The sequence below is a fragment of the Haliaeetus albicilla genome, chromosome 9, assembly GCF_947461875.1.
Source record: "Haliaeetus albicilla chromosome 9, bHalAlb1.1, whole genome shotgun sequence".
In the NCBI taxonomy this organism is placed as follows: Eukaryota; Metazoa; Chordata; class Aves; order Accipitriformes; family Accipitridae; genus Haliaeetus; species Haliaeetus albicilla.
Window position 1 is genome coordinate 31,087,565 of NC_091491.1, and position 26,387 is coordinate 31,113,951.

At 47.3% G+C, this 26,387-nt stretch overlaps 1 protein-coding gene across 4 annotated transcripts in view; it reads right to left on the reverse strand.

Annotated features, from left to right (window-relative positions):
- TP63 (tumor protein p63) overlaps positions 1 to 26,387 on the reverse strand; it is a 109,579-nt gene that overhangs the window by 3,549 nt on the left and 79,643 nt on the right. For 2 of the 4 annotated variants that reach the window (XM_069792416.1, XM_069792418.1), the window contains 9 exons: positions 19,521 to 19,707; positions 17,666 to 17,781; positions 17,232 to 17,341; positions 16,813 to 16,949; positions 15,683 to 15,765; positions 14,581 to 14,717; positions 2,828 to 2,985; positions 1,753 to 1,897; positions 786 to 879 (listed from right to left, as the gene is read on the reverse strand). In XM_069792416.1, the coding sequence (XP_069648517.1) occupies positions 786 to 879; positions 1,753 to 1,897; positions 2,828 to 2,985; positions 14,581 to 14,717; positions 15,683 to 15,765; positions 16,813 to 16,949; positions 17,232 to 17,341; positions 17,666 to 17,781; positions 19,521 to 19,707 (1,167 nt within the window). Of the gene's footprint in view, positions 1 to 785; positions 880 to 1,752; positions 1,898 to 2,827; positions 2,986 to 4,952; positions 9,971 to 14,580; positions 14,718 to 15,682; positions 15,766 to 16,812; positions 16,950 to 17,231; positions 17,342 to 17,665; positions 17,782 to 19,520; positions 19,708 to 26,387 lie in introns of those variants that run through there. The other 2 variants (XM_069792417.1, XM_069792419.1) reach the window with 2 other exon arrangements.

A 26,387-nucleotide genomic window follows, 5' to 3' on the forward strand; every position in this document is an offset into this window, starting at 1 on the left:
GAACTGCCTTAATTACTTGAACATAACCAAAATCTAAGAACAGACACATAACCTTAGAAAACTCGGACTTTGAGGCCCCATCATCTCTGGTGCAGTACCTGAAGGTAGCATTACCTAAACTCTGGGAAATGTGATACCAGCTTCTGAAAAAATTAGCAATCAGCTTTGGTTAATTTGGATCAGCTTTTCTAATTAGAGCAACAGCAGAAGGAAGGCAGCCCACACTAGGAAGCAAAAGCGCCACAGCCTTGCAAAGTCTCGGGGCAAAAAACCAGGACAGCCAGCTCTGAGGAGAGCAATGGCACAGGAGAAGCAGCAGCAACCCTGCAGCAAAAGCCATGCAAGAGGAAAAAACCAGTTGGGCTGAGATGCCAGCAGCAAGGGAAGATTGTTAAGGTAAGGCCAGAAAACAGAAGCAGGGAGGGAAAAAACACAGACCACTTCTGGACAGCCCACTTGTCTGCAGGCGAGTGCGTGTTTCAGAGTGGTGTAAACTGAAACCGAGCCTTGCAGAATTAACAGGCGTGTGGGCTGGGGCCACGTCGGGGGCTAAAATGCACAGTGGTGGGGACGGGGAGACACTCTTTCTCTGTGCCAGGCAAGGCAGTTACAATGCTGGCCCCAAGTCCAGCCTCTCTTCACCTCACAATAAGTCTTCTCTGCGTGCAATAGCCTTAAATCAAACTAATCATATAAAAATAAAAATATACTGAGACTGGATTTCTGACCCATTCCTACAGCAGGGCCAAGAGTGCAAACAAAGGAAATGGTGAGGAGTTACTTACATCCATGGAGTAATGCTCAATCTGATAGATGGTGGTCAGCCCCTGGGTCGTGAAATAATCCACACAGGATGAGCAGCCCAACCTCGCTAAGAAGCTGCAGAGGAGGAAGGAAGGAAGGAGAGAGAAAAAAGGATCACCCTGGCTGCAACAGCCCAAACCACAGAAAAACCAAACACTCAGCCAACCTGCAGCAACAGGAAACAAAGCTTTCACCCTTGGCTTGACCTTCTCCAAGACATCCCAGGCCAGCAAGCCACATCGCTGCCACATCAAACAAATGAGGGAGTCCTTCAGCTTGGCTGCTAGCAGACAACCCACATGGCAGCACCTTGCCTTAGTCAAGAGCCGGTGCTACACAGCCTGGATCTTGGGGCAGGAAGGCTCACGTGGACCCTCCTGCCAGGTCACTTCACCCAGAAGGTGGCTGAGCCCTTGGCAGCCTGCTGCATGGATAGAGGGCTTCAGCAAGGCGGTGGGTCTGGGGCTCAGACACATCATGCACACAAAGTACTTCAAATCGGCACATTCCTCCCTAAGCGTAAAGGATTCCTCCTTTATGGGCAGCATCTTTCAACCTGTTTGACCTCACAGAGGGCAGAGGGACTTCTGACCCCAGCCATGGCTTGTCAAGTAGCCAAAGGGGGGAAAAAAGAAAAAAAAAGGAAAAAAAGAAAAAAGAAATGTTTGCAAGACTGCCTGGTGCCCTCAGCTCCACCAGTCCAACAGATGCTGTATCCCTCGGCTTTCTTGCAGTCCTAACGTCCCTGTTTCTCTCAGGTGCTCAGAGGTGGGGGTTTGAGGCTCGGTGCCCAGAGGGTACCAGCCCCGGGACTACCAAGACCCATTGGGATCCAGTGCTCCAAGAGAACGGGGCAAGGGACCTGACAGGACCCTTCAAGGCTCCCGACACGAGGCCTCCGCTCCCTGCGGGTGGGAAACGTGTGCTGGGCAGCCTGCTCCCGCTCACCTGACGATGCTGCAGTCTGTGGGGTACGGAGGAGGGGGGGTGCAGTGGGATGTTGAAGGCATGGAGAGGGGAGGAGGCAGCGCCTGTGTGGGGCTGAGGCCATTCATGTCGCCGGTCATGGCCATGTGGGTGCCCATCATGGGAACTGGAGGAGAGAAGAAGGAGGAGCACATTGTTACCCAGGCATCCCCAGACCCCCGCTTTGCCCCCACCACAGCGCCGAAGGACAGCACCCGCAGCTGAAGCGGCCTTAAATCCCCTGCAAAGCCCCTCAAGGAGCAAGCTCACAGGGAATTTCAGGCAGGGCCATAATGACTGCATGAGGACCAGATGACAGACAGTCCTTCAGGAGCTCTCCCCTCACCGGACCAACTGTCGGCAGTGCCGCCGAGTCACCTTCCCTTACAAACAGGCTCAGTAGAAACTTAAGCAAGCCGCAGGCGTCTCGGCTTTCCCTGCCGCGGGAGAGGAGCGGGACAGAGCCAGCAGCGTAACCCAATACAGAAGCCAAACAGCTTTGTTTTCAGAGACACCGAGAGCACCCGAAGGGGATCAGCAACAGGTGTGGGCAAGAGTCCAGCACTTTTGAAATTAAAAAAAAAAAAAAAAAAAAGACACACACACAAAACTCAGCCCCCAGAACCATGTCTGTCATCCCGGATTTACAAGGCTGCTGGGCACTCTTCAGCAGCCAGAAGGAAGCAGGTTACCAAGCTGCGAGATGCAGCTATTTCCTTTGAAACTAAGAAGCGTCTTAATTGAACCGAGGGGAAACAGTTTGCCAACATTTGCATCTCCTCTGCTGGGAAAGGAAGAAGAAACAAGCCCTGAAAGACAGATGACAGTGCAGCCAGCCAGATCTGCAGCAAGAAGTAGCTCTGCTCACCCCTGTGAGGCTCAGAGCAGGATGCTGAAGCCTTGCCCTGTGGCACAGCAGCGAGCAATATTTGGCTCCAGGTTCCCAGCGAATTACTCTAGGCTCCCCAGCCTAACGCTAGCCACTTGGAGATGCCAAATCTCCTTGCCCAGACTAGTGGGGAGCACACGTGGAACAGAAGGAGTAAGGGTTTCTTACTGTTGGTTCCCATGCCGTCGGGGATGGTGGTTGGGGTCAAGGCATTGCGCTGCTGGGGGTTAATTAGCTGGCTGACCGAAGGCAACTTGTTCATGCTGTTCATTTTGCTGAGCGGTGGAGAGTTGGAGCCGTAGGATGACTGTGACTGCATGGAGGTCCTGCAAAGCAAGGAGGTGTTAGGACAGGAATCGCAGCAATTGGTTGGTAGGAGTGTGCGTCCAAGGGCCTACATTTTCTGTTTGTGGCAGTGGTGAGCTACTGTTAGTGAAATCACTGACACCATGGGAACATCGCAGATAAAGATCACTGGAGAGACAGTCAACAGGAAATAAGTTTCCCAGATATTCTGGGCATTTAAAAAACAAATGGTGAAATACCAACAAAGGGAAGCTTCACTTTCGGTTCAAATTTTTTATTTAAGGAAAAGTTTCTACATAAGTTTTTCGGTTGAAGAGAACATAGGCAAAGCCAGCAAACAGCTGCCAAAACATGAAAAGAGTATTTTTAAGTTAAGCTCTCCTTGTGGTCAAAGACTTTTTTTTTTTTTTAAGAACAAGAACTGAGGAAACCATCTCGAAACCATCCTAACTACCCCTAAAACCTGACTGCAGAAACAATTTTCAGATCAGGTCACAGTTATCAACCTCGGTGTCTCCAAAATTCCTAGTTATGCGTATAATCAGGTTATCAGGTATATATATATAACAGCCAGAGGCTCTTTGCTCAAGACAGACTCCATACACCTTAGGGACTACTGAGACGGTCAGAGCTGCCTGGACGCTGACATGCAGCTTTTGCTGGTGTTAAAGAGAACCTGGTATCCAAACCCCGCAGGCTGCTTGCAAAGAGTATCAGATTCCTACTACCACTCGACAACAGCACTAGCCTCCCTCAAGTCCAGACAGCCCCAAACTCCATCCAGCATATCCATGAACCGGGCCAGAGACGCTTGCTGGCGAGCCTCCCCCTGCCCAGCCCCAAGGGTCCCAGCTGCAATCCCACCTCGTAAGCGATCCAGAGCGCAAAGACCAGACCGCTTCTGAATGGCAGCCCAGTTCCCAGATCGAGTTACAGTTGTGGCATCCCATCTGGAGTGGGGTCTTATTTGGGATATGCAGAAAATGATCATTAAAGCGGGTCCAGCAGCACAATTGGCAGAGCACCACCATGCTGCAAGAGAGCAGGTTTTTCTCTCTCCGACACCAGGAGCACTTGCAAGACTGGGCAAAGGCAACTGGGAAGCTGGCACGCTTCCCAAACACGACGTACCCTCGCAAGCCGTGCTCGCCCAGCAGAGCGGAGGTCGCCCGGCTCGCTGCAGAGCCCAGCACTCGTTCGGCAATATCACGGTGACCCCGTGGTGAATGTGCAAGGGCACATTCCCATCTCATTTCCCATTGGGAAACTTGTTCGTCTGGGTATAACTGGTTACACCAATTCCTGCAAACTGGCTTTCCTTCTATGCAAAGACAATAGTTATTACTTCAAATAAGTGAAGTGTAAAGGAAAGAAAGGGCTTATTCCTAGATAATTTATTAAAACCTTCAGCACTCAAGGTCAAGTTTCATACAATTACATTGTCTCCAGCTTCCTGCACTTTTAAGACTTGCAGTGTTGGGTGGAGAAAGCATCTATGCTAACAGGCTAGAGTATCTAAAGCCCTGAAGAACTGTTACCTAATTACACAATTACAGGAGGTACAGAAGGGTGTGAACTGTCCTTTGGCAGTGAAGATGCAGGACAAGATCCAGCAAACTTCATAGACTCAAGGAAGTGGAAAGCACAAGAAGCTTCACAAATTAATATTAACGATGGCAGCAACTCCCAAGGGGAAGTGAAACCAAGCCATGAAGTTCAGACCCAAATTTTCAGCGTGAAGGGAATGATTCAGATCTGAGGTTTCAATTCACCAATTATAAAAGTTGAGGCCAGCCATGAAATTCAAGTCAGGTTGACACCACCCTTAACCTAAGAGGCTTCTGGATTTAGGACCAAAATGAAATTTTTCTACTTTACAGGTTCAGGCACCTATCCTAACTATGCTTCAGCTGAAATTAATACACACCTGAGTAGTCTCTTAGAGCAAAATCGGCATGATATGCAAATGAAGAGGTCACCACATACACAGTGAAATTCCAAATCAATTAACAAAGACTTCCCAAAAAAGATTTAGTTGCGTTGTTTAAGGTCGGGACAGATTTTATTCAGAGAGCTCATGACTAGAAACTCTTTTTTTTTTTTTTTTTTTAAAGGATACCTGTTGCTATGAAACAAGATTATTCAAGGAGGTCAATAGTGGGCCTAACTTTGCCATCTCCACCACCAACAGTGATCTCAGAAAAGCTAGTTAGGAGACTACAAAATACTTCGGGGATAAAAAAAAAAAAAAAAAAAAAAGGCAAGCAAGCAAACACAATGCAACCCAAAGCACACTATAATAGAGAAAACAAATGCATACTTTACCTTATAGCTTAAGGACTCCATTCCTATCTCATTCATACTCATAAGAATCAAGATTAAGACAATCAAGCTCAAGTGAATAACCAGGAAACAGCAGCATTTTTCTTTGTACCCATACGTGTTTCAACTGAACTATTCCATCATATGAGCAGATGTGTAAAAGGTCTAGAGGAAGCCATCTAGCCAAAGAAAAGTAGCAAGATAAACCAAGATGCAAAATTTTATTGAAAATTAATGTCACACATGAATATAGCAACAGCCTCAGAAACACAAGAAAATGCTTTTGGCATTAAACACACCGACTACATGGTGTTTGAGGATTCATTTAAAATATATTGCTTTTTTCTCAGTTTTTTTTTTAAAACAGGTATTATAAGAATGTCATGCACAGTGATTTTCATTAAAATTACACTTACTATGTCTCAAGAAAGATTAGAAGTAGAAGCATTAACATTTCTTTGATATCAATGCCAATGAAATGCATTTTAATATCAAGGTATAAGGACTTCAATTAAGAGACTATTATACTTCTTGGAACAGTCTGATACGAAAGGCACTGAGTCACGTTCTGCAACTGATTTTTCTCTCAAGAGACTATGTAATTATTTAGCCAATAACATTTGTAGTTATGCAAGCTCATATGAGGGCAATCGCCTCTCATGCTTCAAGGCATATACAGATCATCTCAAGAGGTCAGGAAGGAACTTCCTTCTCCCACATATGAAGCACAGTTCAGTTCACAGGTTACGTTGTATAATTCTGCACTTTCCCAGCTCACTGGATATCAGCCCTTCACCAGAGGTGGGAAACTGCTTGGAGAGACCAATTACCTGATTCAGTAGACAAGTCCCACAGTTGTCATTCACATTAGATGGGCACACCATCATGTAAGCAGCCTTAATGCAAATGACATCAAAGGTTCATTAAGTGCAAGAAAAGGGCAGCTCAGGCTCAGAGAGTTTAAGATTTCACCCAAGCCCCTATGCCTACAGTTTGCTATCCCTGAAGACCTAGAGCTAGTCACAATGCAGAAAGACCCAAGTGGAATCAAAGCTGTCCAGTTCTGGGCCTACCTTTCCTTACGACAGCCACAGCAAGTGCAGCAAGGATTACATCCCAAGTTCACACATGGTCAATGTGCCCATCGGCAACGTTTTTTTCAAGTAAGATTGCCCACTGGGCTGCATAACACTGGGATGTCACTGATGTAGTCTGGTATTGGCATACAAGTGACAGAGATGATGCTCAGTTGCACTCATCCACTTTTAAGGCACATGAAGCAGGACACTAAAAACCAGAGAGATGCCCTTGCTCTCCACATCTCAAACAGCTGCTATTCTAGAGCAAGCAATAGTGCATGTTTTCAAGAACGCAAGTGGTTTGTAGGCTTGGTAAATAACTGGGAGCATGGAAAGGAGGAGCCCTGATTGTCACTAGGAAGACAGCGACTACAGCACAGGGACAAGGGTGGCGATAATGACTCCCCTTAGATTTCAGGTATGGGAATTTCCCAAGGCAGGCAGTGGATGCAATCTGCTCTCCAGGGAATGGAGCTATAATAAAGGGAGTGGATATACATCAACAAGTTGACATAGACTGATATGACCTGACTGACTGATAAGGCCCAATTAGTCCACTTGGTTATTCCTTGAAAGGAAAAGGCTTACTTTTCTGAAGCCCCAGAGCTGACAAAGAAGCCATCAAAAGACAGTTGGGAAAAAGTTTTCTTCTTTTATCTGTAGAGGATGGACTCTGTAGCAACTCCAATTGCTTCCAGCTCCAGGTTATTTGATTAAAAAAAAAAAAAAATTAAAAAAATACACCTTCTAAGATAACTACCTTGTAGCTGGAGAGCAAATCAAGTCACCATTAAGACCGGTTTCACAATCGTCATCCTCTTATAGGTAAGGAGGACAAGTCGCAAAGCCTTTCCAGAGGATAGTGGGATACAAATTATTTACATTCTTGTTTGGTGGAAGTCCCAGGTGCTGTATTGCCTGTCATGATGCAAGAGATTTCCTAGATGTCAGACCAGATGATGATGAACTGGAGCGTGAGCTGAAAACTCCCAGTACGGGCTCTGGATGCCTTGTATCTTCTGGTGGGCCACCTCCTCTAACTTGCTGGTGGACAGGACCTGGAGCAGAGCTCTAGATACAGATTAGTGCGTCCCTGTTGCAGTATTTCCAAATTGCCATCCACAAGCAGACAAGACCAAGATCCAGGAACAAACCTTCATTGGAAGGACAGACTGACAGTGCCAAGCATAATCCTGTGTCTGGGCTGCGTTTGCAGTTCAGATTCCCACCTCTCCCAGGGAAAGGAATAGCATTGTCTGTCTTCTCCCAAATAAAAAGGCACAGAGCAATAGTTATCTGCTTTGTGATCTCGAAGTACTTCCTGGAGTTTTCAGGCAAAGAGGCACTTGATTTGGTTAAATTTACACAAGGAATGATGGTAGAGCTGCAACTGTATGAAATAATCACTGCTAGTGTTTAATTAGTTATTCTTTATACTTAATCACAATTTTGGGGGCTCTTCTCCATCAGCCCTCCCCCACACTGCTACGGTACAACAAGTCTTGCTAAGACAATGAAGGAGATATCCAGAGATGGGATATGGCTCTCAAAGGAGATGTTTAATATGAGTCATCACCTGCTCAGATCACAGCTCTGCTGCCTGGAAGCGCATGATGTGATGTTCAGAGATAAGAGTCTGCTCCCACTGCATCAGGCTTTTTTCCTTGGTGGGTGGCCAGGAGGCCCGCTCTGCATTTGGGAGGCACCTTCTCTTCAGGCTGTGCCTAACCGCAAGTGTGTCAGAGCTGCGTACACACCTGCCCCAAATAAATTCAGCATGGACGGCACTGCAGGCACAGAGGTCCCCATCAGTACTGATCCAGCGCCCTGTGTTTCTCAGGGGCTGCTGATCACTGGCATTTGCAACCGAGTTCTGCTCCCCAGCCACCGCTGATCTGGGCAGACACCAGCCTGCAGGGAGCACCATTCCGGGTGTACCTTCAGTAACTTCTTCACATTTCTGTTTCCTGCAGCTGTCAACATCAGAGGGTTCCTCAGGAGAGATGCCACCGCCTGAGAGCATGGGTTGAAGGACACTTCTCTACCAGCATTAGGGGCTGTTCGCTATGTAAGGATCTTTGAGCACCTCTCGGTGGGGAGAGCCACAGCAGGCATCGTGGCCACCCTCAACTAGGCTCCTCTCTCATCGCCAGTATCCACACCTAGTGCCATGCTCAGCAATGCCAGGTTAATTCTACAGCATGTTACTTGCCTGTTGATCGCTCCTCCTTTGTGCTGGTCTGGGCTTGACACTTGAAGATGGAATTTCCAAATGACTCAAATCCTCCCTGTCAAGCCCCGTACGAATGGCTTTCAGAGGTGGAGTTTGAGACAAGCAGCGTGAGGAGGATTTGCAAGTCCTTGCTGAGAAACAGCCTTCTATGCGAGAATTGCTAAGCCAGGATGCACTTCACGGACACAATAAGCAAAAGCCACTGGTTGCAGGATTAATGCACAAGGTGGGCATGGCCTGAGGCCACTTGGCTGAGTCAACTGCAACATATGCTGGCACCATTTTCCTTTGAACTATCAGATTTGTAGTGATGGGGTAAAATTAGCAGGGCTGATGAAAACTCTAAGGCAACACCTAATAACTGCTGAACATCTGCAAGGAAAGGGGCAAGCTCCAACCCCATTTCACGGGTAGGGCAATGAGCAGTTTTGGACACTCTGCCCTTTACACCCTCAGCTGCAAAGGGACAGGGACACTGGGCACACATGGATGTCATTACACAGAAAGACTCAACCTCACATTCAACTTGCGCAGCTCAGCCCACTAACTTGGACCGAGCCCACAGAGTCAGAAGGGACCTTCCTAAGTTCAGTAAAGCTGGATTAATGCCAGCAGTGCTGGTGCAAAGTCAAAGCCACCCAGTCTTCCCTACAATTTTGATGTATTTTAGATGAGAGCCTTTAAGAGTAGAAATAAGGGGAAACAATTTGTGATACCAAATTAGCAGACATTTCTACAGGAAAGAAAAAAAATTCTTACTAGTGTCAATTCATGTAATTATTACCTCCCTCTGTCCAGCAGTACAAATACTTCAGCTACTTGCACTATTACTGCATGACCAGCATTAAAACAGGCCAAACTGACTATCACAGACTGTTTAAACACACACCCCCTTCCACCCCCCCCAGCCCATGAACACATTTTTTTAATTTAAACAAGACAAGAGGCATTTTTAAAATTGAGACCCGCTCAGAGAAACCCCGCTGAGTTTCACAAATACAGAAGTAAGAGGAAAGAGTATCAACACGTTACAAAAACAGGAAGAAAACGTTACACCAAGACAGACGACATTGTGGTTCCTGACCTCCCAATGCTATGGGCTACAGCTAAGAGGTCTGTAGAAGTGTCTGTTGTTTTTGCAAAGTTTGAGTCCCTTCAGAAGATTACTCTCGCTATTTACTCTGTTGCTATCAGGCTGCGTATTTGCCACTGTTCCTAGTCCTGCCAGCTGGGCAAAACGACCCCAGCAGCTTGGTTTATGGATATACTGATGGGTTTGGGGGGCTGGAATGTTTTAGGATGGCATCGGTCTGTTTGGGAGGGTCTCTCCTTGAGTCCATGAGTTCACTCCTGAAGCAGGCCGAAAGGAGACTGTAGAGAAGGAACCAGAGAAAAGAAAAAGATGAATGTACAGGATCCTTCACCAGCCACCAAGAGAGAAACAGTCACTTTCCACCTTCATGATCACAGTATGGGCTTTGAAGGAGGGGAAAAGCAGATGTCTTAGCACCTACAGTAAGGGTATGTGACAGGGAGATTTAGAAAGCTGGAAAGCCCCAGGTACGAGGGAGTGCTTGGCAAGGAAGAGAAAACAACTAGTTGATAGGGTAATCCGATTTCTGCATCCCAGTCTTATGGGTACAAATGGTGCCCCGATACTGTTCCTAGTGACAAATACAAGAGAAAAAAAGCACTCAGCCAAAGGGGAAAGGAGAGAAGCAGCTTCCATTGAGCCCACTTCAAACTTCAATTACTTAAGAACCAGAAGCTGGTGCTAGGGAGAGAGGATGGTGCCTACTGTAAAAGGACCATATTGATTACATCTCAACTACTCCCCTTTTCAAAGCTGGGGGACCCTCTGCACTAAAGCCAAGGAGTCCCTGGGGCTGCCAACCAATGCAGAAGACACTGCTCCCTCGGAGCCAGCAAAGCAAACACTGCATGTCTTCATATACCTAATCACACACTTTTTCTTGCTTACTTTCATCTTGGCAATTCTCTAGTGGGAACACTAGCTGAGTGCCTAGAGTTCACAACACATGCAAGCACAGCACTACAAAACCAAACCAAACCATGCAAAAATCCAGTATTACCTTCCACAGCAAAAATGAGAATAACTAGGTGGAGGTATGAAGAATACCTTTCCCACCAGCCCCCTCCCTGCGACAGCAAGTGCCAGGATCGTTGCAGCTCCCATCTCAGCTGGAGCACTCCGGCCCCTGGGTAGCTCAGTTCTGTCATACCTCACTTCGGAGGTTAATTCCTTCTCGTTTGGGTGATGAACTGTGCTATTCACTCAACTGAAAGGCAGCCAGTGGGCTGGTGGGCTGGTAGCTGCTGATACGAGAGAAACACTTGCTGGGATATAAGATCCCACTTGGACATAAGAGCCCTCTTCTTGGTAGCCATTGGAAGACTTTGCAAAAACCCTTCAATCACAGGAGCTGGACTTGATGATCCTTATGGGTCTCTTCCAGCTTGAGATATTCTATGATTCTATGCTACAGCCAATTGAAATAAAGACTGTTCTGAAAACAGTGATCAGCAGGGTGAAACCTACCACAGGCAATTTTGCTGAATCTGAAAAAGTGTTTTCCAGTGAAACCCTATGGAGATACTCCCTGGGAATTTTGATGGTAGATGTATTTCACAGCAGAGTATCGAAGAAACCTTCCCTCCCCAACAAAGCACAGGCCACCTCTGGTATCCCTGGCAGCAGGGATCTTCTGGCAAATCCATGTTTTGAACAAATGGTGGCAGACCATGAAAAGGAGGTCTTCTAAATAAATGTGTGTGCTGCTGTTCAAATATGGGCCCCAGGATTTGGCAGTGAAAAAGGAAGAATAGAAACTGCAGCAAAAAAACCCTTCACACCTGTGATCATGAAGGTATTTGGCATAACAGTAAATAAGAGAAAACCATGCACAAAGGAGCAAACAGAGAGAGGAGATGAGACAGAGAAAGATTGTAGTCTGGCACAACGTGGAGCATTGCAGTATTTTGGTCATCTTGTGGGACACAAAGCTTTCTGATTGTCACCAGATTTGTCCTTTTTATTCCAGAACAGTAAGACAGTTGCATCTGCTGGCCTGCCAAATGCAATGCTGGTCTGTATGTGCATGAGAACAATTACGTAGTTGTTTTCCAATATGACAGATTTATATTTTTAAAACTACCTTTCACCACGATAATCTCATCCTTGCTTTTCCCACTCTTCAAAAAAGGTGAAGCTTTCCATGCTGTAGGAATGAAAGGGAAACTTCTTCCACACACCTAGATAGCTTTTCTACATTAACCATTGCTCAGAAAAGTGAACTGAAAAATCAAGCAATTCCTCCATCAAGGCTTGACTGAAGAACACATGCGGATGCAGCTCCATTTTCAGAAGAAAGAGCAAAGAGCAGCTCACAAACATCCCAGCCCCACAGAGCCTTGCTAGGACCTACAGCCTCCTACACATTCAAACTTGGTCACTGCGTATGCACTTTCCTAGCTCCCAGTTCTAACGTACATTTTGAACGAAAGCAAACTGAGACCGAGTTTTGAAAGTACATCCCTACCTAGAAAGTGAAAGGCATTTTCTTCTAAAGCCAGAACAGACTTGCAAAGGAGTCACCGTGCTGCTGAGTTTGGCCAGCCTGACAAGGAAGCAGTAGCAGGACATCTCCCAGCAACCTGCTTGCATGCAATGTTGTTCTTACCCAAACCAGTTCCTAACAACATGTCTTCTCTCCCCATTCTTACATCGAGACCTGAAGCCCGTTTACAATTCTTTTTTGGGGTGCAGTTGCGTCTATGAGTCTTTTCAACCTAAATGCCCCTTTGCCCTGAACGTGTTCCTTCAGAAATTAAGTCATACCCTGGATTATTGAGGAAAAATCACCAGAACCCAACTGCACCTAAGAACTGCCTGGACATGCATTTCAGCACAGAGGACCCTGCTTGATGTCAGGCTGTCAGCAGAAACAACTGCAGCAGCTCTGGACAAACACTGAAAGTTATTTTTCTTCCCACTCCTGGCATCCTTAAAAGCTCTTAATCTTTCTCCCCAGTATCTGAGCACACTCAGCAGCTGAGAAAAATGAGTATATAACTGGACAAGTGCCAGGAGACATGCCGAAAGAAGTTTCATAAAATTAAATGGCTGGACATATACATGCTGGTCTTAAAGGTAACACAAATACCAACCTCAGTTGCCAGGAACCCATCCTATTGATATAAGAAGAATGAAAACAGTAATTATGGCAAAGCAACTGTCAGCACCAAGTGAAAGCTGTCATCTGCTGCCGTCCATTTCTGCTTACAAAACCATTTCTCAACTGAAATGGCTGTAGTTCAGGTGGAGCTTTGAAGACACGCAGCTGACTGCACAAAGGCCGCAATGCCTAGGAGCTAGTAAATACAAGCTATAGGATATACAAACAGTGCAGATGACTGATAAAAATAAATAACAATAATGAGAATTTTAAGTGCCCCAAAAAAAGAGTTCAGAGCCCCTGGATGCTCCAGCCATTCTGGCACAAGGCTTTTTTCACACCTCCACAAGACTCCAGCTGACACTAAAAACACACAGGTCGAAATGTGAACACATGCAGAGATCTGGCAGAAAGCCGTGGTATTGCAGAAGTCCTGAGACAAGGCCAAGGCACCGAAATAAATCCCTACAGGCTCAAGTGGGACTTATGTGGTGCCTTGGCCTCGTGCTAACCTCCGCAGAGGAATGAGTTATACCCACAGCCTCTTGACGCGTGAGCTTACCAGCAGGAACGCACGAGATCCTAAGCACTACCGCTGGCGGCTACCTACAGCCTGGGTGGCTATTTTCTGTCACCCAATACAGCAGGTGAAGCAATGTCCATGAATGATACTGCTTACTGTCTGTCTGGAAAGTCATTCACTGACCCAGTCTCTGTAATTGCAAAGCTTGGGGAACAGAAGGGAAAATGGAAACCAGACACTTATTTGGCCCTTCTTCACCCCATCCTCCTGGCACTTACACCACCCAAAGTAACTCTGGTGCAGCCCTGCCAGCTAAGTTCAGATAGGGACTACATCTGCCTGGATGGAAAGTTTCTCATGCGCAATGTGGAGGGTCAGTGACAAAGTACAGTTTTTAAAAACACTTTAAAAGGGCACGCGTAGAGTCTTTCTTTGAAGTGCCCACTGGTCACAAAGGAATTCTTAGGTGTTTCACCCTCGCTCCTAACTTCCAGCTTCCTGTTTTATAGCTGAGGAACCTACAGTGTTTACATCCCACCGAGACACCAGCCCTCCAACAGCACCAGAGATGTGTAGCAGTGGGGTCCAAGCACTCAGCTAAGCCAGTGCTCGCAGTCCCAGCCTCACGTGCTCTTGGCAAGGTGCTCAGATGGATGCCTTGGAGAAGGCATGGAGATGGCTCTGCATTTGTTGCCATTCCCATAGAACAGACGAGAGAAGAGCACCCCCACCCTGTGCTCCCCAGCTCAGGCACACACATGCAGCAGGTTTTTGTCTGCAGGCTGTTCAATGGCACTGCCTTGCTGCACTGCGCCTTGGGCTCTGGCTAGAAGTCAGAAACGAGGCACTGACCATGTCCTCATTCACCCTCCAAGGCCAAAAGCTGAATTGTGTGGGATCAGAGACTAGAGAGCGACCTTGCAAGCAGTCAGGACATGCACTTGGGGAAGGAAGACTGCTTTGTCCCATCACACAGGTCGTGAAATCTGGATCTCAAACTTGGAGTCTCTCAAGTTCTGTACAGAAACTTGGCTTTGGCCGAACTCCTGGTGTCGATTTCTACCAGTTCTGACCACAGGCTTAACAAGCATCTATGCTGTTGGAAAGGATTTTGCCAATGAAGTACTCTACAAGTGCTTGGCTCTTGGTTGAGCACCACGTCCCTACAAACAACTGCGCAGAAGCCTTCTGTGTCTCTCTCCTCTCTCCCCCTTCCCCAGCACCCTCACTGCACAGGTCACTGCAAGCACACTCATACTCACTGCTTCTGGAGCAAGTGCTGGTGCTGCTGCTGCTGCTGCTGCCGGTAGGTCTCAATTGTGTGCTGGGGAAGGTACTGCATTAGTTCCAGGGACTCTTTGATCTTTAGTAGCATTTCATATGTCTCCCGTCCCCTCACCTGGATCATGGGAAAAGGAAAGGGGGGAAAAGAAAAGCCTTAAAAGGACTGCATGTATAGTCCTTAGTGACAGCCACCTTAGCAAGTTTTAGATAAAGTCAAGTAAACAACCACAGCAGGATGCAAATACTCTGTTTATATACTATGCATACGCAATAAAACCGCTAAGCCTTGTGCTAAAGGTACAGCAGATAATGTTGAAGAGCGATAATCTGACACTACAGGCTAATGAAAATCTTGGGGTTGTCATCTGGCTCAATGTATATCTGTGCCAACCAAAAGCAATATTCTGATCCAATCTGTTAGACAGAAAATGTCTTTACCTGCCTCGGATGTAAGCTGATCTGGTGCTGAATCTTACATGCCCTGAGGAAGAATTGTACTTGAATTTGGGTGTTGGGTTTGGATCTCCCTTCTCCTCTAAGCACACCATGGTTTGTGATTTATCCAACTAAATGTGTCTCACAGGGAAGCAGCTGAATGGCCAATTACAGATACTTCTTGCCCTTTCTGATCCTACATTTAATACAGTGTGTATTTCACTTCTATCACTACATTACAATGATAACACATATAAAAGCCACAGAAGCATCCACCTTTGTAAGATAACACCCATTACCTCTAGAGAAAGCTCAAGTGCCACAGACCCAGAAATGACAGAGGAGAAAACCCTGTTAGGTCTCTAAGACAATGTTTCCACCAGGACAGACAGATATCTTGGGATATTCTCATATGCCTTGCACAAGCCACTCTCAGTCAGCAGCTAATGGGATTTTTCTTTTTTTTTTTTTTTTTGAATATGTATTTAAAATAGGTAGCTCTGGGGATTAAAAAAAACCCTAAAAATTTCCACATCCCATCCCCATCCTCAGTTCCCTCTGACATCTAGGGGAGCAGCTGACTTGCCTCAAGTCACTGAGAAAGATACTAAACACAGGGTAAACGCAAAGACAGAGAGAACTCACCGGCAAGTATAAGAGCTCGTCATCTGGGGAACGTCTTTTTTTGATAGATGTCATCTGTATGCCATGAGTTCCTTGTCGAAAAGCTAGAAGTGAAACCCCAAAAGCATCCCATTAAAAAAAAAAAAAAAAGCGGGGGGGGGGAGAAAAAGAAAAAGAAAAAGGAAAAACAGAGATACAAGAGACACATGAAATGCATGGCCAGCTCAGATCTTCAGATCTGCAGTGCTCTGAAAGGGTCTCTGCCTGAGCCACCCCAGAACTGTGCTTGCAGCTCCTGGCTCCATAAGGCAGACACAACTTTGCAGACGTTGGGTGGCCATACTGCTTGGGGAAACACATCAGCCAAGGAGCGCTGGATATATGGCAAAACCCCAGCAAGCCATACCTAGAACAAGCACTGGCTCTTTGCAGGAAAGACTGCGAGCTTTGGTATTACAGCACTCTTGAGCTGTTAGTGGATCAGTGATCCACGAAGGCGAGACAACAGGCAAGGAGCATGCAGAATTCACCGTGAAAACACAGCCCCCCTCCAATCTGCCTCCTGTTAAAACCTGCTGCCTTGCTGTTAAGCCTAGTGCCATCATCGAGCGTATGCAGGAAACTAAAGGTGGGTTCCCACATCTTGCATGTCTGATGAGTACGTTGCACTCTTTAGAGCACAGAGAGGCCGCTTGCCAGAGCACCTCTGTGCACAGCAGGGTTTACATGCAGTCTTAATCTAGATCCCTGTGGCTGGAAGACGCATGCCACAGCACAAGACACAGCTAGAAGGAGCAGAGAATGACAGCACAGTCCCAAACAAGCAGTAAAGGTTCAAAAAGTGGTTACAGAGTCCCAGCCATGTACCTTGAGGGCGGCAAATAAACACCCCCTCCAGCCACCGCTAGCAGGGCTAACCTAACACAGACAGCACTGCAAGGGAGCCCGCAAAAGCAGATTGTCAAATGCTGTTTTGTGAACACCAGCTCGTTTTTCAGGCTGATTCACCCTGGGAGAACCGACACCTAATGCGCTCCTGCCTCCAAGCCCATGCACGGCACTGCTCCGTCCCCGCAGGACAAGCGCCAGGGTCACACCTGCAACCGGTGACAGCACGATCTGCAATCTGCCCAGCTCTGCCAGCTACTTACGGCGCTTCGTACCATCACCATTCTTTGTGCTGTCGGAGACTTGCTGCTTGCGGATGCTGTCCTCGTCTGCTTTGCGATCTCTGCCTGGGCAAGCGCAAATGCGGGCTTCGAAACATCGGCGGCCCAAGACTTGCCCGCTGGGAAGAGGGGTGAGAGGAAACGTCAGCTGGCAGCTCAGATGCGGGCCAGCAGCGTCCCTCAACTTCACACCAGACTACGCACAGACAGACCCAAGCCTCCCATTTCCCCATCAGGATGCCCCAGGTGTTGTGCAACTCCCACCTGCAAAGATTTGAAAAATATCCCATGGCCCCCTTACATCAAACGGTCCCTATGGATATGCAATGCTGCACCGAGCAGAAGAGGAGCCAGGAAGCCACCTCTCAAGCAAAGGGCTACACGCGTGATGCACTACTTACTCTCTGGTTTCCAGTGTGACAATGATGAGGATCGGGCGACGGTTCATCCCTCCCACGCAGCTACTGTTACACATGAAGTTGTACAAGACTGTCGTGAACTCCGTACCAACCTGGATGAGACGAAGAGGATGAACAGAAGAAAAGGTGGATGAAAAGCTCTGCTTTTTCCAGGCTCACCTCTTGTACTTCCACAACTGTGCTGCAATCAGACTAGCATGAAATAGGCCCCACCACAAGGCTTCCTCAAAAGAAATTAAGAACTCTTGCTCCCAAGGGATAAAGAGGGTGTTTAAAAGCTCATTTCTGACAAAGAGGAAGAAGGGCTTCATTGTGACGAGGATGGGGAAAGCACAAGGTCCCAACTCCTTCAACTAGGGTTACAGCCCCCACCCCTTTGTGTGCCGGGATGCCACCACCCTGAGCTCACAACGTACCTGGGGCGGCTCGTAGGGGACCAGCACGCTCTGCCTCCCAGTGATGGGGTCTTCTACGTACTGAGCATGGCTGTTCCCTTCCACCCTGATCAGGTGGCTCGGAGGCGCAATCTGCCCTGCAAGGGCAAGGAGGCAAAAAAAACCAGAGACACCGTTCAGTGAAGCAAGGTCATGCGCAGGGCAGCAAGATCTTCTACCAAGGGAAACACCCACACCTGGCCCCAGAGGTCTATCAGAGCACACGCGTGCCTCCCAGCCCTTAAAGCATCCCTTCCCAAGGTTCCTGCTGCCAGACATCAAAGGCAACACAGGCTTCCTCAAGCTCACACTGGAGACCTGCGAGTAAACCTGAACGTGGGCTTCCCGAGATCCCAGAGTTAAGCTAGCCCGAATGTCAACTGAATGGCAGCTCACAGCAACTCTTCTAGCAGGTAACTCCATGTGGATTTTCACACCAGCTGAAAAGCCTTTCTTTTCCTCCCCCTAATGCATACACAAAGCAAATTCCTTCAAGTCTCAATTCCTACTCTTTTCCCCATCAATTGCTAGCCCTCTTCTGTTCCCTCCTATCAGTCTTGATCCTAAGGAGCTAAACAAGATTCAAGCAGCAAGAGAAATATGCATTTAATTAATGGTCAACTCGAAAAATCACGCTTGCTTGCAGCAGCAGCAGAAAGGAACATTATCTTCTTTGCTCCTAGGCCCCTTTCCAATAATTAAAAAAAAAAATAAAAATAGTTTCCTTCCTGCAAATTTTCTTCAGTGTTTCTACAACATACAACTAAATTCTGATGAGAGAAGCCTTTTACGGGTTCATCTTGAGAATTTGTTTTGTGTCTGAACTGTTCATTTCTTACTCGAAATACAGCATATTTCTAGAGAAATAATCATTGCAGAATAAGAATTTGTAGTTTTAGGTTTTTTCTTTCTTAAAACTCCATATTTGAACCAGGTATCAACCCTCAAAAAATGCAGCTCTGTCAGAAAAGCAATTGCTAATATGAAAAACTATTTCAAAGAACTGTCTCACTCCACTCTGATTTTACACACCCAAGTCCTTGCTTATTTCGGGGCTTGTCTAGCTGGCTGCACTGTAACCAGCAAAGGTATCCAGGCTTCTAAGACATTCTGCTAACTGACACCAACCGGGTTTTTTTACAGTAGGAGATAAATAATGCATGCAGAATAAAACAGATGCTCATCTGAACTTATGTGAACTGAAGTGGCCAAGGCAAAAACAGAGCCCAGCCCATGAGTTTGCAGAAAACCCCAGGACATTTTTAAAACAGCCGCTACTTCACTAACATGAGAAGAAGCAAGGAAAAGATTAAAACATTAATACCGAACCAATAGTGTTAAATGTACAGGAAGGTTGCCTACAGTTGATGCTGGCACTTAGTGTTATCCTGCTAGAGATAAACAGCCCCTCCGTCTTTGAGGCGTGGATTAAGGACTGGAGATGATATTGCATCCTGTTACTAGATCCCTGTCCCAGCGACGTGGAAGCTCATTCCTGAGCACAAGAACAGCTGCTTCTCATTGCGGGAGCAAAAGCAGAGCAGGGACAGGCTGCCAGAAGGGCACGGCCTGCCACGGGGACAGACGTCCATCCAACCTGGGCAGGCGTGAAGTTTATTTCGGTATTTTCTTCCCAAGGACACGCTTGCACAGGGACAGCTAAAGTATAGTATGAAGCTTCCTGCGAAGCACAGGAGATAAAAAGCTGCACAAGATGTTGCAGGGAGGTCTGCTTCCAGCGGGTTTACTGCGAAGCTGCCGTCAAATCCCCACACCGGCCACTCATCAGCCAGGCAGCTTTGGAGAGGGACTGACAACAAAGCGCTGCCCTCCTTACCCTCGTTGAACTCCCGGCTCAGCTCGTGGTTCGGGCAGCGTTTGACCACTTCGGTGACATGTTCAGCTTTCTTGTAGACTGGCATAGCCCTGATGACAGCTCCCTGAGGTGGCGGGGTCATCACTTTGATCTGGATGGGACATGTCTTGGCGATCTGGCAGTACAGCTTTTTCAGTTCGGTGGAATACTGGATGGGGGAAAAGAGCAAGAGAGAGTCAGGATGTTCAACTAGAGACGGAGGCATGCCAGAAGGATGGAAATGGGTTTGCAGACATAACTGAATGCACCAGCTACTGCATGTGCATTGCACTTGTTCACACAACAGGCACACTTCCAGACAAGCAGCAAAAACCCTGGACCTTTACCTGTTATTAGAATAGCAAAATATAAAGCTACGTCTTAGCTTTCCCAAAGGCAAAAAATCTTCAGATAAAGAGCACTGCTTTTACATGAATAAAGACAGTCTTTATTTCTCTTGGGCACACACCCCTTCTTCCAAGGGACACACATTACCCACCTAACAAAAAGGACACTATTCTTCTCACAGCACCCCGTAATCCTGGAAACACTGGAAACCACACATAGAAAACAGGATGAAACACTTTACAAGAAGCCCTCCTACTTTTGCAGAGGGTTGAAATAAAAACATGAACCTTGGAATTGAACAGTACTTGAAAGCAAGACCCTGACCAATTTGAGTTGTACCAAATCTGACATTCCAGTCATCTTTTAAAAGCATGTCATACCTCTGCTGACCACCTCTGTAGCAATCTCCACACTTCTAAACTCAAAGCATTATGTCTATGAAAGAGCTAAAAAATAAAGTAAGAAAAGATTTCTTTTTTTTAATAATCAACGGTCAGAAGAGTTGAACAGCCCGAAGACCAGGTCCATGGTGAGATCTAGAGCACAGCCCAGTAGCTGGCTCCAAAAGGGATTTTGTGACCATGCAATGAACACCTGGAGCAGAACAATATTTTCTTATTCACTGTGCTAATTTGGAGCATATTAGATTCCCTCTTTTAGGATGTTCCCCACTAAAGCAGTAACACTGGTATAATATTTTCCTGAAGTGTGTTCACATCTGGAAACCTTTACTCAGCAAAACATCGAGGCATGGACTGAAGTCATTGGTTTCTGTTCAAAAACTCTTACTGAAACAAGGGCATGTGCTTAGCAGGAATGGTTGCAAGGAAACTCTTATGCGGTTTAGTACAGCGTAACCTGAACCCATTTTTCTGCATGTCCCCCATGAAGGAGACTCTCCAGTCTCCTCTGCTGTACAAGGCTGTTCCAAAATATGGCAGTTCAGTTTTCTCCTAGTGCTCAGACATTTGTGAGCACGGAACTCTCCCAGTAACTCTAACCATGTAGCCCACAGGAACTGCTGGCATTTCCCCACTTCCATCTCTTCGGTTCTTGGAGAGAAAGAAAAGTGAAAGCCCCAAGGTGGTTGTTTTCTCAAAAAACATTCTAGCAGCCACGGCCGATACGGCCCTGGTCCCAACTGTTCAAACAGAGCACTGACAGGTTTGTACTGGTCAAGAGCACAACTTGGCCATCCACTCTGATGGCATGGGAAGAGCTGGTGCATGCATGGGTGGGTAGTGGCTGATGTGGCAGCATAAGGATTAGCTAACAAAATTCAGGGATTATTTGCATTTCAAAGCGTAAACATTGCCAACGTAGGAAAAACAAAGTTGGGAGAGACACTAGGGAGGAGAGAGGGATTAAAAATAAGGCAAGCTGGTCCCTTCCCTCCTCACTCAACACAACCCTGCCATATGGCAGAGAAGATGCTACAGGTATTTAAGCTAAGGAAAAAAAAAAAAAAAATCTTTAAAATGCAAAGGCCAAATTGTGCAATGTATTTTATGTGCCTGCAGGCTAGAGATTAAACCCACAAAGGATTTACCCAGCCCGCGGAAATGGGGAACATGCCAAACAATTAAAAAAAAAGTTGCGAAACAGATCTAGATGGTGATTTATATCATACGTCTTTGTAACCTGAAATTCCTTATTGTTTTTTAATTAAAAAGCAATTCCTTATTGAAGGTAAGAGTGAGATCACTATATTGTCTCTTCATCTCAAGAGGTAGGAAAAGAATCACTTACATTTGAAAGAGGAAGAAAATTTAGAAAGTGTTGTTTCCCTCAACACATCAGTTTGTGCATAGCATTATGAAGGTTTCAAGGACAGAGAGCCTCAAAAATCTCAAAGAGCCAACTAATTGCTTGGATGCCTTAACATCATTGGACTGTAAAGAAATTGGGCACCCAAAGGCAATGGGCCGAAATGAAAGCATAAATATGGAAGTGCGACAGCGCAGGGAGGGCACAGCACACACCAGGAGCCAACGTGTCCAGTGTCTGCAGGCATTTGGAGAATTGAACAAATGGAAGGAGATACATGCCCCTCAGTCACGGATCAGGAGTCTTGGTGTTGACTGTATTTTTATGTATAATATCTTCAAAGACAGAAAGCTGGGGTTACAAGAAGGGAAGAAAAAAAAAATTAAAAAAAAAAAAATCACTGCTTTCAGAAGGACAGAAGAGGTGCCCAACACCAGCATGAATACCGAGGCCCCAGATCAAACAGTGTGGCCCTTCTTCCAGCAAAGGAAGGGATCTGCTCCTCGTCCACCCTTCAGCACCCCAACTATCAGATCCCTTTGGCTACAACCAGCAAGGAAGGCATCGGATCTGCAGCTTAAATTCACAGAAAGCAAACGGCCAAGGGCTAATGGGTTATGATGAACAAGCCTGTCCACCAAAGAAATACATATATGTCCCCAAAACACAAGGCAGACTCAAGAGCTCCAGGCTCTGGCCAACACCTTGAACTTGGCATGTCAGAAAAGGAGGGTGACCAGGAGTCCACCTCTGCTTCAGGGCATGGTCAGGGCACAGGGAGGCAAGCTGCAGTTCCCAGCAGAGGTGGACGAGACAGCAAGAGGGCTGTGCCGCCTTTTTGTCACCCGACTGCAAAAGGAGTTCAAGCCTCACGGGCACTACACAGAGCTCAGGGACATGGCATACAGCCACAATTTCACATCTACTCCAGGCACAGCCGCCCGCAAGCGTGTAATCACTGAGCGGCTGGTCATTTAACACCGGTGTAAATCTGTCCATGGGGTACCTGCTGTCAGACAGTAAGGGGCTTGAGTTTCCCACCCTGCCAACTTTGCTGCAATCGTGGGTAACCTGACGCCCAGCCATCTATTGGCATAAATAGATGCGAACAACTAGGTCATGGTGACTTCGTACTGAATCAGTGATAATCACTATATCCACGGAGCAAGACAGGATATTGTATATAGATTTCAAAGCAAGTAAGGTTCAGAAAAAAAACCTGAGGCAGGAGCTGTCTGTGCATTCAGAGAGTGCCTGCAAGCAAGGTTCACCCCTCTTGGCAGAGGTGCCTCCCTCCGGTGGTCCCCAAACCGCCCCACCTCGCAGGAGGTGACAGTCCCCCTTGCCCACCATTTTCCTATGGGAACTGGCAGACGCTCACTGTACGAAGGGTAAGATCACGAGACAAGCAGTTCCCAGAGATCCAGAGCACGACTATTAATCAATGCACTTGTTACTTGTTTCAGTAGGAAAACTAAATTAATTCGGAACAAAAATACCAAAAAGAGCTTGACCCAATCAACAAGGCTATCATTTCACAAGATGACAATAGTCATTATCTAGCAGCAGGAACAAAAGTTGTGCCAACAGCCTGAGGAGTGCAAACATTGCTTCTACCAGATATACGGACCACAAAGTTATTTAAAACAAAAGAGCAGAGCCTGGTGATGTGTTATCCATTTGAGAGGGAGAGGAAAGAGCTTTGGCTCGGACTTTTCTTTGGGGTTCAAGTGCCGCATGTCGTGCCCAAATAAGCAGACTTCAAGAGATTGCTAAGAACAACAGTGAATTTAGCTTTTTGCTTAGTAATATGTTTTAAAAGGAAAGAAGAAAACATTGCAGTGCCTGCAGCTTGCCCTCTCCACCTGCCTGTGCAGACATACTGTATTACCCTCTCTTGGCACCCTGGCTGGTAATTCAGTATCACAATATACATATGCCAGCTACCATCAGGCAACACCTGTCTGATTTCTCAGCAAGCCCCTTCTCCAGAAGGTGTGTCAACAAAGAGTTTAAAGGAGAAAACAAAACACTTTTCACCTCTCAAAATGGAGAATTTTTGCTAGAAAGGACAGAAGTCTCCCAGAAGTAAGTGCTCAGTGCAATACAAGCTGCAACAGCTTTTCACTGAGCATTCGACTGCCCTGCAAAACTCTGATACAGCAAAATCCTCCAAACACTACTTTGGAAATCTACCTCCAATATCTGTTTTGCCATCTGATCTAGCTGAGGGATTATGGTCCCTAAGTCTTTAAAAGGAGCGGGGTTCAGTCAGCTCTACAAATGTTGACGGATGTCAACTTGAAGGTGATCCCAGAGGTTGGCTTATGGCGTGACAGCTCCCTGAGCCCCTTCTGCTCAGATCAACAAGTCTTTCAAATGTTTTACAAACTTCTTTCAAGTAGTCACGTTTTAGCTCAACTCGGTTAAACACTAGATTCATTTTGCTTGACATTTTCAAAGCCGTCAGTCAGTTATACTTTCTCCCCTATCAAACTAACTCCAAGAAGGAGAAAAAAAAAAAGAACAGGTTAGAAGAGTGGGAAAGCAACATTTACTTACAGCAAAGTGTTCACAGATGAGAACAAGGAGAGTCACAAAGAAATAGAAAATCACCTGCATAAGGTTTATTTGTTTAGGACAAAAAAAGGCAGTGGGAAGAAAGGAAGCTACCTACTAAGAATAAAAAAAAATTGAGATTTACGCATGCACCTTAAAAGTTTTTCCTTTGATGAACAGTGATTTAACTTTTCATTCACGAAAAACTGTTGGGGGCATGGGGGCGGGGGACATACCAGATACACACGTGTGCACATACACACACACTCTTAGGAACTGACTTGTACCCAGAGGACGCTCAGCAGAGAAGCCCAAGAAAAGCTCTACCAGGAGCGCTGTGGACATGGATGTCTCCTGCCAGGCTTAACCCTCAGCTCAGCATAACCTTAACCCCACCACTTACTAGCTGACTTGTTGCAGCTCCAGTTTGAGGTCCTCTATCTCATCAGGCTCCAGAGAAAAGCAGACCGCTTGCTGCTAGTGGCCATAGCAGACATTGAAACCACTGGCACGACCGGTAGGTCCAGCGATCATCAGCCCCAACGTGCCTACAGATCCACCACGTGTGACAACCACCGTCAGACCCGCAGCCCACCGCACCACCTGTGAGCATCCCCCACCTGCAGGGGAAACCACCACGCGACACTGGGGAGGCTGGGAGCGGGAGGAGATGCTGATGCATCCCCACCAGTGCTTTGCAGACATTTAACCAAACTTCTCCCCTCCGGGGCGAAGGAGAAACGACGTCTCCCTCTTGAGGAAGGGCAGCGCTTCACCCAAGGGCATCTGCCTTTGCAGAGACTTAAACTTCATTTTCCCCTTGAGCTGCTCTGCCCCCTCCCCGGTCCCTGCCAGGCGCGCACGACCGGTGCTGATGAGCTATTAAAATCCTTCCTCCGAGCGCTTTTCCCCAGGAGCCGCAGCCAAAGGCCGCCTGTTGCCACCTGTCAGTCGCAGGGATTAATTACCTGCGCCGGGCTGGGAGCGGCACATTCCTCCCCAGCCTCACCCTCCGAGATGTTGACATCAGGCAGGTGGGCCCCGCGTCCCCCCGGCCGGCAGCGCGGAGGGGATGGCAGAGGGGGGGACGCGACCCACGAGCTGCGTGGGGACAGGCAGCGCCGCGAAAACCGCAAGAGAAACGGGAGAAGCGGGGAGAAGCGTGTCGGTACAGCTGCGGGCTGCCCCGGGGCAGGCGGCACTCCCAACGCCGGACCGGACGCCGACGGCAGCTGGTGCTGCACTTTGGAAACCTTAGTGGGAAAAAAAAAATATTAAATAAAAAAATATATGTGTGTTGACCTGCTTAGGTAAACGGGGAAGGGGAGGGGTGGCAGGGAGGAGAGCGGAGAACCGTAGCCTGCGGCCAAGGTTTCAGCGGAACGGTGCCTCGTGTGCTGGATCCCCTCCTTGGGTGCAGCCCCACGGCGGAGCCGTCTCGCCCTCTCCCCGCCGGCCGTGGCTAAGCGTGGGTCTCAGCCCATGGGCAGGGGTTTGGGAGAAGCGGTGCTGCCCACCAAGCCGCTGAAAAGGGACACTTGCGCTCGGCTGAGCTGGCACGGTTCCTGCGTCGCGCTATCGCGCCACGCGAAGGGAAGGAAAAGCAGTTTTTTCCCTTCTGGCAGATGCGGAGCTGTGTGCACAACCACCTACTCGCTTTGGTGGAGGAAGCCAGCTCCGTGTTCCCCCCTCCACGTACAAATCCCCACAATTTCCTCTGCGCTGCACTCCCGTCCGGTTCCCTACCACCACCCTGCAAATACCCATCCCCAGCCATGCACCCCATCTCAGAGGACAGGGCTGAAGCAGGCTGAGAAGAGTGTGCACGGGGACATGCACAAGTGGTCATGCCGTAGGAGACCCCCTGAAATTCCCCAAAATATCACATTCTGAGCATCCCCTAGATTCTCCCGTCTTTAGGAAAACGAGATCATTCATTCATGCGACAATACTTCAGCATCTCGCTTAAGGCTCCCCAGAGATTTTAATTCAAAACTACCTGGTTCAGGATGTATTATCTGCTTTAGGAGTGCTCCTACCTAGCATTGAGAGCAAAGCCACAATGATAACAGAAATAACACTGATATTTTTCCACACTGCTTTTGCACTGTTAAACAGTTGTAAATTTGAAAACTTTATATTCGAGGGCTTTTACATTTCAGTTTCATATCTACA